The sequence below is a fragment of the Pieris brassicae genome, chromosome 9, assembly GCF_905147105.1.
Source record: "Pieris brassicae chromosome 9, ilPieBrab1.1, whole genome shotgun sequence".
NCBI lineage: Eukaryota > Metazoa > Arthropoda > Insecta > Lepidoptera > Pieridae > Pieris > Pieris brassicae.
Genome location: NC_059673.1, coordinates 7,424,753 through 7,436,855, shown reverse-complemented (window position 1 = coordinate 7,436,855; position 12,103 = coordinate 7,424,753). Strand labels below are relative to the sequence as shown.

Genomic DNA, 12,103 nt, shown 5'->3' with positions numbered 1-12,103 from the left:
GAATTATGCTTATGAGATCAGCGAACTATACGGTCCTAAAAGTGTGCTTTTAAATTACACGTAGGTATTTTTGCATATAAGATTTCTGAATTTGTTATTTACAGATTTATATATTAAAATCGCTGTAGTTTCGCGGCGACTATTTGCAATATTTTCTATGTTTATCGTGCTTTTTTTAAAGATTTCTTATCAAATCCTAATTACAATATGCCAACTAGTTAAATAACATATATCGTTCTTTGATGAATACAGGTATTTTTCTAGGTTGTATTTAATTGGGAAGTGTCACAAACATATGTCACCATTCTGTGTTCATTAAAAATAAGCCTGTTTATTTTGTTGGCATCGCTGATAGTATCACTCGTCACTTTCTAGTAAAAGTGTCTTCAATTTGTTGACTGATAAAATGTCATTACAACGTCAGCAACATGGCCTTTTTATTAAGGTGTAAGAATGCATGTATGTTTTGCGTTATATCCTACGGCGCAATTTTAGCGGCCTTTAAACCCATCATTCGGTCTTTAAATAGATAATAACCAGTGTAATTAGAGTTTTATTTGAGGACTGGTAGCTATTTGTTACCCAAAAAACATTGACACTGAATAATTACAGGGATAATTTTCGCCAAACATCTCCTTTATGGTTCGCCGACATTTTTAACTATAGATTGACAACTAAAACTCAACGACTTACTAAAATTACAAAAAAAACAAGAACAAACATTTCTACCTCAAGACACACAAAGCAAACATGCAAAGTGACGAAGAACGTTTGTACAAAACAAATAAAAAATGCGAAGAAACAAAAACAAAACAAACTCCCACGTGAAACTAGTGATAAAAAGCATCTCCAACCACCCTGTACAAAAATATGTTGACGTTACATTTATATGAACTTTAACAAAACATAAGCGTTTAGGCCATTTTAAGACATAACAGAAAATACTTATTTCAAATGAGGAATATGATTTTGCAAACATAGTAAGGATTTGTAGTAAAAATCAACTACAATAGTTCATATAAACACAAGTCAGCGTACGAAACAAAAAAAAAACAACCGTAACCATAAGCCAAACGTTCTCATCGAGGCTCTACCTGGTGTGTTGCTGCCTATCCGATGGCGGAGGCGAGGGTGCACGTGAAGTCGCCGTCGAATCTCGGGTCTCCATCGCCGTTGAAGGACTTCCGGTACCGCTGCCACCGAGCGCCAACGCCAGCCCGCTGATGCTGCCGACACATCACTACGTCACCACAGCCCTAGCGTCGAGCAACAAAACCTACCTGCTCCAACTTCACGGATCTGCCATTGGAGCAGCTAAGTCCTCTAGTAATGGATCTATTCGATACGCTATCAATGGTCAAGTCAAAATTACACAACCTTTTATCGCTATCACTTTGAACCTTCTAAATTTTAATACACGCTGATATCCCGCCAAGTTTTTTTTCAATTTTTGGGCAATATTCCGGCTTAGTACTAAAACAGCCGAGCGAAGCAGAGCATACTCAGCAGGGTGAAGATATACATAAGCGGTGATGTTCAGTTAGTGGCAAGGCAACGTGGGTGTCAGTTATCAGGTAAACAAGCAAGCATATTAGTTGTTTATTTATAATTCTTTAGTATATCCTACCATGCAGGATGTATTCGTAGTTCAACTATTTGAAGTACATTTTCTCTGAAATTAACCTTAACATTGTAAGGAATTCCTGCGCACTTATTGCGGGATATAAATCAGTCCACGACAACAAATGACGATGCCTCTCGCAATAGAGTTAAGGACTTATAGAAATGCCAATCACACGGTGAAATAGTCCGAGGTGAAGAGGAAGCGAGGAATCAGTCACGCATTAAGAGTGGGCGATGAGACGTAATTAGCTAGCAAGTCCACGTCAATGAACTAGAAATATGTCACGAAAGAATCAGTGTGGTAATGAGCCAAATAGCCGACTGCCACAGCCAGTATGTCGCCATAATAAATTCATATCGATACAATATTATTATGCTAATTAACAAGAATGTGATTTTCCATTCCATTCCATTTTAGAGCTTAGCTATGACTTGCGATTGTGAGATGATTAGTATTATTAAATAAAATTATTTATTAATAATAGACGCAATTGAAAAACATATATCGACAATGTTTTTTGTGCTTCTTTCGTAATTCGTACGACTGTTAGTAAAAACTGCAATAAAAACTTAATGCAATGTATCTTGCACAATTAAAGTCAAATATATATAACTTATTTGACTTCCTTCGAGTATATCCAAGATTATCTTTATACGATGCAATAAAATTAAAATATCCCGGAATTAAACTAATTTCCGCGACTCGTTAACTCCTATAGTGCAGTTCAGGTGACGTCAGTATGAGGTCGCATTCGGGCGGAAGTTGTGAATTCGAAACAAAGGACATTTTATTGCTCCTTTAATATGTATCTATAGAAATAAAAATATGTTAAGCAGTTAAAATACAAAATTGCAATTTATACCGAAATTCTATATATTAAAACAAACATACTTCATCAGGGAATTGTACAGTATTGTGAACTTGAAAGTATAAAAATTTTAAAGTTTAAATAAAATCCATTCGTTTTGATACGAACATAAATTTTACAGCTGATAATTACAAACGTTTTGAAGAGTAACCCGACAAAGACTTTCCTGTATAACTTGCGTCATCTGGCCAAAACTTTCCAGAAGCGTTTAATGAGATTTAAATGTGCGAGACCGAAATGAGGTGCTTAGAAAATAAACAGTTGAAATCCCTGCCAATGCTTGAGTGGCAGAGAATCTCTGATAGGTACTAATTGCATCACACCAATAGCTGTATTTAGATCATTTCCGGTGGGGACAAGGTCATCCTCGAAGGTTAGGAAAGTGAAACGTTAAAATCTATAATCAAACATTTAATTACCTACTGAATGTCAGTGACTGTATAATTAAAATGCTGGGCACTACAGACAAAACCAATTATTTTTGCTGCTAAGATTATTACGAATATTCGCTACCTTACAACTGGCAGAAAATCATCCAACTTTTTTAACTAAACCAGAGTAATTATACCACTTAAAAAAACTCAGGACAGGTTCTGGTTCTGTATCGATTGTAGATAATAGTAACTTAGCATTTTTTTATTATATACTAGTTACCCCCACAAACTTCGATTTGCTTTAATATAATTTTTTTACTTTACCTGCCTTTTTAGTAGCATATAGAACATTTTGCTAGGCTTCCCATAGAGACTAATCGCTTTTCCGGAAAACCTAACTTTTAAATAAACCTAGTTTATTCAATATTTTTTTAAATATTGTTGCAGTATTTCTCTTTCTAGGTTTTAACATTTTTATTACATATATAATCCAAAGTTTATAACCTTCTGGCATAATTTTAATGATTAAAAAAAATACTACAATTCGTCTTGGGATTTTGAGCTTAGCAACATATTTTGTCAATCATTTTTAATTATATAGATCAGAATCCTTTCCAGTAGTGTCATCTACTAACTCTTTCACACATTCGCAATATACAATATAACTAAAAAATAATGTAATTATTCAGATTATAATGATATCATTACCTATCATTGCACTAATTGTCTATCGTAAGGGATATTTGCTTCGGGGAATTGCCGCTAGCTGCAATTCCACTGCTCTCGATTGAGGTCCTGATAAAATCATTACTTTTATTACAGTAATGAAACACGTGCTAAATGTATAGGAATGAGTCATATAAAATAGAATGATTGTATTCCATGTCGACATGCGATGTAGTCATAAACTTCAAACGACCCTATTCTAGGAAATATATAGCGAAACCTTTATGCACCGTTGTGAGAGATCCTATCATCAAAAATAAGGTGAAATAGTAAAAAGTAATCAGATATCATTCTAAGTATGTTTCTTAAAAAAAATTGAAAAAAAAAAAACAAGGATATTTAATTATAATCGAATGCTTAGTTTAAGATTGGGTTCGCCAAAAATTATTTACGGAAAGCTGTTATTAATAAAACTGAGAATTCCAGACTTCAATGGAATTTGTTAGTTGGCAAATTATCAAGTCAGATGGCAAAGAGTAACGAAATAGAATTGCAAGGGACAAATATGCAATTTGTTGAATCGCATTCTTAAGTCATTCAAACCAAATGGTTTCAAATTAGAATGCATCGCGAATCAACTTTGGCTGAAGCCATTGAAAAGAGATCGTGATACAAGAATGCAAAGGGATTCATACAATTTCATTCAGTTTCTAACTTATCCGTGTCACTGACAGTAAAAACAAAATCAAATAACCCACTTTAGACTCCAAGTGTAGCTAAGCTTTATGGTCACAAGAAGTAAGTTAATTAACGTTATATCCTGGTAATAGCCTAAGTCATAAGCTACTGACACACTGACTGATCCGATGCCATAAATGCCTGGTTTCAATTTTCTCAATAGCTTCCATTAAAGGTCAGAGTAAAATTGCTTAGTAATATGCTCTTACGAATGACATTCCACAGAGTGAAGTCATAAGAAATACGAAAGATAAAAGGAAACTAAAATAGCCTGTGAAACAAATCAAAACAAGATACACAACGAAAACGTGAAATGCCATAAACAAACCGCAAAACATCAGAGTCGGTCAAGTCGGCGCGGTGATGTAAACAGAGCGATAACCTTCGACAAACGTCAAATGGTACAATTGTGATCGTGGTCGGAGCCGTGGAAGCAACAAAGGTACCCTTCAAGGGAGTGTTGTAAATCATACAAACGGTCGTTAGTGGCGCGTGCTCAGCCGATACAAATGTTATGTGAATATTAGTTGAAAAACAACCTTGTATGTCTATAATTAGAGACTATTTTCCGGAACTTGTATTATTCAGGTGGCAAACTGTGAGTGGTGGTAAATACGAGAACAATTGGTCTTTATTTTGTAAATCTCATTTTTAATCGAAATTACATTGTAACCAGTGAAAGGGAACATGAAACATTTTTGTATCCAATAATAATTCTTACAGAAAATAATAATAGTATAGGTTTATTTTTATTCCACAAAAATACAAATACATATACGACACAAGACTGTACTCGGTTATAAAAATAAAATGTCGCATTTATTTTGGATACCAACAGGTAAAAGCAAGACATTCTACAATTTTCTAAAGGGAAAAGATTTTTAGAGATAATTAATAACAAAGGCGTGTCGACTGAAAACGAAAATACTACGAATTAGCGACAAAAAACTATTAAGACAAAACACAAAGTATTCGAAAAACAGAAAGCCATATGAAAAAACCAGTCCTCGATGACTGAAAATAACCTGTTGCTAAACTTATGATCCGTCATTTGAATTGCAAATGGCTGCGAAGGAATAGTAATGAATAAATTAACTCAATGCTTCCGTGTTTTCTGCGCAATAGCCAATCATTTTGTATTGAAAATTAAACGATATTGTTTTTGTTATGTTTCATGTGAACTTTAACTTATTTTAAGAATAATCACAAACATAATATTAAATGTTGGTTATAATTTGAATTACGAATTTTGCTATATAGGGATATATATATTTTTTATAGAACAGGAGGCTTATCTGGTGTAAGTGATACCACCGCCGCATAGACAATCAATGGAAGAGTGCGTTGCCGGCCTTTTAAGAATAGGTACGCTCTTTTCTTGAAGGACATCTCCATAGACATCGGGTACAATTAAATGCTTATTTTCTTTGTCTTTTGTTAATCCGTAAATCCCCGAACTGGTACTGAAGTAAGTTTTAAATTAAGAAAAGGATTTTCATCCCCGACGTCGTAGGTTTAATGCCCGGTAGCACCAATGTTTCTGTTTCTTTGCACATTCAACACTCCCTGTTTACTCGTGAGAAAACCGACATGCGTTAGACCCAAGTAGAAGGGGCGGCGTGTGTCAGGCACATCTACTTGCCTATTAGAAAAACGTAATCACGAAACAGATACCGAGGCCCACACCTAGAAGGTTGTAGCACAGTTGGTATTTTTCAAATGCTTCGATCTTCGTACAGCTTTTTAAGTAACTTTTAGTAAAACGTTGCGATCCTTGCAAATGCATATTTATGACAAGACCCAACAATAAACAACTAAAATGGTATGTGTGTAATAAATCTAGAGACATGAACGTCCAAACAGTAAACAATTGCTCATTCAATTGCGGAGGCGCCTGAATAGAAAGCAGAGCTGCAAATTAACGAAGATTGTTTATTTTCGCATTGGCTCCCAGCCTGTTGTGTTCACCTTGACCGTTTCCCAGTCAGGGCAACGAATGAATTGTGACCTATCGACTCTTTAAAGGTTCAATTCAAGCGTTTCTCGAGGGGCATTGACGCAACCATTTCATTCAATGGCAAACCAAGGATTTTTAAAATGCTTCATTAATAAACCCGTAATAATTTACTTTTTGTTACGTAAAATATATTCAATTAAGTATATTTTCTTCACCAACAAATCGCCTACATATGTTACTTTGACCGGCTCTATGTTTTTCAAAATTTAGAAAGATTCAATTCTTGAACAATATATTCGATAGAAATGTATCTATTTCGTTACGTTTACGACAATAAAGATGAAAAATCGCAACAATGCGATTATATTATGCGTTATATTTGAAACGAGGTAAATGCGGTCGTTTATAACAGAATTCTGCCGAGTGCCCTATATTATTTTCTGCAATCTGTTTAACCTTATCCGGTATAAGGTAGCCAGCTTCAGTATTAAAATAGACTTTATGATTCCATTTCACATTTGAATAAACACGGTAAATTTTCACACATGTTTATACTTGCTTTAGGTTAAACAGTATGTTGATTTAACATAAAAAATCTTATCACACTCACGCTGTGGTTTGAATTAATTCAAAAAACAACGATTTATTAGCTTCGGGCTTTGGAGACATGAAATAGGGGTCGTAACATTCAAATATATTCAAAATAGTTGACTTCGTATATAATTCAATACAGACTCTTTACCAGTAGTCTGTCTAATGTAGAAATAATAAATTTTCACTTATCCTTATTGAAATGTACAAAAATGTAACGGATTTTTTTTATTATAACTCTTCAAATAGCCGGGGCTGCGAGATCTCGAGGTATGTTTCTCCGTTTGATTTTTTTCCAATCAAGTCTAGGTGATTAAGTGCCATAACTAAGGAGCGATTAGAATCGTCAACGATCAGTCACTTTCCGAGCGGCTTGATCCCTTGACGTTGAGTAGAGCTGTGGGGTCTCTCTGCATCTTCTACCGTTCGGAATGAAACTAAATGAAACTCATCTGCACCTGAAGATGAGCTTCATTCGAACATCAAGGTAGAATACAAAATACAATACGTATCAATGTAGCAATTCCTGAAAATTACACAATGAAACCGATGGTTTTCATTCAGTATATTAATACTAAAACTCAATTATGCGAAATTAGCAATCTTGCTCTTTGGAATCTAGTCGTAATATTCTAAACAATATATAGAAACACAAAGTATTCAATAATAAGAACTGCAAACAACAAGATTCGTTTAGCTCAATATATTTACACGCATCAAGACATCGCAAACATTAACATGGCAAACTTGCTACCGGCGCCTGCGCACGCGGATAATGCGTGGCACAGGCATTTTTGCGATTTATTGCTTAGTTAAATATAGTTTTAATTTTTTGCCATAACATCTAAGATAGCACACGGGTTTAAATAAGATTAAATATAGACTATAAATCCTGTATTCAAGGACACATTCTTGTACATAATTTTCGGGCTTATGAATTTATCTCAAGCAGTTTTACCTATAGTTTTATTTATAGTTTTACCCGTTAAAGTTATTATCATTGTTTTATTTATATTGGAACCTGTTCAAAACTCATATAAAAAGAGACCCGCCATCCTTGCAGAATTCAAAATCTCTTTAATATCTAACTCGAACCCTTATTAGTCCGGGAAAAATATTGGCTCAAGAAAGACTCAGCCTGGGCAGTGCAGTCAAAGATGATAATATCTTGTCCCAAGATGTTTCCTTCCCACTTAGTAATGTTTACAGATATTATTAAATTTATCATTGTTACACAAACTGGGTGAACTGGATTATAATAATTATACTTGATGTGATGTGATGTAAGTTTATAAATCATGTACGCGGTATTCTGTGTCATTAAAAATACTACAAAGTCCCGATTAATAATGTTGACCGTGGACTGATGTGAATTATTGAAACACGCAATGCGTCGCCCACTCGTTACCAAATTATATTCGTGACGCACCTCATATTTACACTTCACATATAACTATTGTATCTGATTTTCTTGTTAACTCCAGTGGAAAATCATATTTCATTTGATGTAAGGTTTGTCCCGGCTGGAATTTTTTTTATTTTTGAAAATAAATATAGCTTTATAATCAACTCGGGGATAATTTAGTATTCTAATGGTAATATTTTAAAATCAGTCAAGTAATAAGTGAGTTTATTGAAATAGAACTGTAGACTAACGATATCTCGCAGCTTTAATCACGTTTTCAATCAAATAGTGAAATGAGCTCTACGACAAAAAAAATCAAACCAAACAGGTTTTGAGATTTACTCGTTCAAACCAACGGGTTCGTAACAATAATTTAGTAGAGATTCTTATTGTTTACATTTTTAGTCTTATCTTTTATCAAAAAGATTTTATATATCATGTAGCTTATCAAGCGTTGTTATTTAGTTCCTCTACCTTTTCATCTCAGATATATGAAGAAAATTGAATATGAACTCAATGAAATGAAAAGAAATGACACCCTAGACACATCAAGGACGGCCCAGTGATCGGCAACAATCGATTATAGGGGTGTCGCTAGGGTTACCAAACAAATGATATTTAATACGTTATTGATTAGCTAACACAGAAAAGGTAGTAAGTAAGAGCTTAAAAGGGTTAAATATTTGACTCCAGTGGTTAAAAACTTTTAAGTATTATTTTACTAATTTAGCATGCGATCTCTTAACCCATGCGTTTAAGCACTGGCCATGTTGGTACTGATAGATTATTCTTTGTACTTAAATAAATTGCGCGTATTGCTCGTACGAAGGAAAACATTGTGGAGAAACAACTCAAATAACAACGGCTGATCACCTAGATTAGGTGGTAATAATAGGTAGGTACTAATAATATAAAGAGGAAACATTTGTTGTTTTCTATGTATTTTTGAAATGTTTTCACACAATAACTACTGGATCGATTTCAAAAATTAATTCATTACCCACTTGAAATAAAATAAAAAACCTTGTAAAGTATTTTTAAATTTACTAATGTCGGACATTATAAGTAAATTATATTACGAGTTAAAATGTATTAGATATATATTCCTTGCAAAGTCTGTAATCTAATAATCTGAAATGAAGTAATTAAAAACTAAATAAAATAAAACTTTTATGATACCAAAAATGTATATATAGTCCGACTTAATAGACTTTCCACTACCACGAGATCTAAGCGGTATCTAAGCGATTGTGTCACATTGCTAGTTTTCTATAAAATTCTTGTTTCACTTTAATTTAAGTATTTCAGATGTATTATCATTGTTATTTCCCTTTCCTAGTTCAACTGAAGTGCGAAAATTGATACCTTTATTAGCGCTACACTAAGACAATTGAACAGCAAGGCCAGATATTATCATCTTTAATTCATTATAATTAGTGACATAATTTAAAAGTTACAAAGTATTACGAAAATAATCTGAAGTAATAATGTGTGGATGACATGTTTCATGTTTGCAAATGAATATTTCTTTAATGTGTAAAATCAATAGGAATTGTACTTTTTACATAGTGTATGTGGCATAAAGAGTAAAAGCCTGATGCAGGCTAAATGTCAGTAGTAAGCTTATAAAATGTATCACTGCATATTTCTCAGTGCAAATTTTTAATAGATATGATTTGTAAACAAAATGACACAAACAAATATTAAAAGCATCAAAGCGGTTACGTTAAATACACATTTCAACTAGGTAATTTTATATCGCTCGAGGGCGCAAGCTCACGCCCAATCGTTGTGCCAATTGTCTTCTGTCAAATGGCTGTCAGATTCAATTGCAGCCTTCTAGATTATTCCAAACACGCAAAACATGGAAATTATTAGCGATAACGTCAACGGCTCCCGAGTATATCGCCAAATCGTTTTTATTCAATACGAAAATAGCCCAATTACTTTAGAAAAGCAATTTGCTTATTGAGACGGAAATGCTGTTGTAGGAAAAAGGGAGACTAAAGTAATTACTAAAGAGTTTTTAACAAACATATACTATGTATGAAGGTCTTACGATTCATACATAAAAGAAAAAGATAATGTTATTTCTATAGCAAAATGGTTATAGCATTTTAGCCTACATTTTATTATTAATTAAATAATAATTTGAAACTGAGAGACGTAATTGATTAATACAACTATAATATAGCTATGTTAATGATTATTAAATGTTGTATGGCAGTGAAACACAAATCCTAGTAGAGCAAAGGCCCCGTAAGTTGACACCAAGGTCGCGAGGGAAAGGTCGTTCGTTCCTCGACCTCCCTTCCGGGTTGACTAAGGGATGATTGATGCTCATGTTGACACGCCATTAGCCCAGTTCAATGTCCGCGAATAAGGGATTAGAATAGATATTAAAGCAAAAATAAATGACGTCAACATGCTTTTTGTCAGTTTATTTTAAACTGCCACAATCTTTATAAATCACTTTTCAATGCAATACTCACTTTAAAGGTAATGTATGTACTTACTTTATGTTCATGGAATATATAAATACTACAAAACACTACTTATGTTATTATATCTTCTTAAGCCTCAAAAGAGAATGAGACACACACATTTCTGTGTCCGTTTGGTCGATACGTCAAGTAGTCATTGTGTCTGCCAACTTCAATCTACGGCTTATACGGCTATAGCTATAAACCAAGCCACGGAGGTGATATGCTATATACTTACACATAGATAAATATTGTGTTATAAATAATAAGCGAATTTATAAGCGAATAACTGTCACAAGTTTAAGGTTTTGTGAGAAATTACTATTAAATTATTACAATTGTATTGTAAATAGTGACTCTTTCTCTGGCCAGTAGCACTATACAGCGATGAGGCATGGACTACTAAAGAAGATTCAAGAAGGCACCTCGAAGGTTTTGACATTTGGCGTTACTGTCGCATGTTTGGAATCAGCTGAATACAGAGAGTGACGGATGAAAGAGTTCTTTAGCGAATAGAGACGACACGTTTATACAGACTGTTGAAATACGATAAGTCGCATATCTTGGGACACATTTTGCATCATCACCGATACGACTTGTTGCAGCTTACAATGATGGACAAAATTCAAGGGAACAGACGGGCTGGTAGAAGGAAGAAGTCATGATTGTGGAACCTACGGAAGTGGACAAGCATCACATCCGCCGAGGAACTGTTTAGACTAGCGCAAGATAATTGGAAATTCAAGTTGTTAACAGCCAACCTTAAGTTAAAAAGGCATCTGAAGAATAGACATTAATATCCTCAAAGTTAGACTGAAATGAAACCCGTTATGGGTACTGCTTTCCCGCATTTGACATCAAAGTTTTCCCAAACGGTACACAAATTTAGAAAAGCTTTGTTTCATAAACACAAAAAGTGCACGTATTATTCAAGATCATTTGTTTAAGAAGGTCACGCACAGTGATAAGCGAGCGGATAATTTCCGCTAATGTTTATCAACGCGTTACCACTAACGTATCAACATCCGTATTAATCACTCGTATGCAAAACGCTACAGAGCTGGAAACAAACGAAACTTCTAGAACAGTTCGATGCAACAATGTATTTGTGGTTTATTCACTATTACCTTTTTACATAATAAATACAATACAAACTAAAGTTGTATGTGTACTTTATAAAGATACGTTTTTGCGTTTCCTTTATGTTTATGTAAGGAAAGTGTGGACCAGACAAAGAACTATCAATCCTTATTACTACGTGTATTATCTATTTGAAAGCCTAGTCCTTGATAAACGTATCCTAGCATTAACATCCATAGCAAATAACTTGGCATTTGAACACGTAATTATTATTTATAGGATATTTCAAATACTATATGTTCTCATATTATAATGGC

The 12,103-nt window shown here is 33.9% G+C and overlaps 1 protein-coding gene across 2 annotated transcripts in view; it reads right to left on the bottom strand.

The window, feature by feature from the left end:
• The window catches only part of LOC123713986 (protein bunched, class 1/class 3/D/E isoforms), a 132,696-nt gene that overhangs the window by 66,599 nt on the left and 53,994 nt on the right, over positions 1-12,103 (bottom strand). Inside the window, exon 2 of one of the 2 annotated variants that reach the window (XM_045667938.1) lies at positions 1,095-1,226. The exons of the other annotated variant lie outside the window; for it this stretch is intronic. Within the exon in view, the coding sequence (XP_045523894.1) occupies positions 1,095-1,226 (132 nt within the window). The remainder of the gene's footprint in view (positions 1-1,094; positions 1,227-12,103) is intronic. 2 annotated transcript variants of the gene reach the window in all.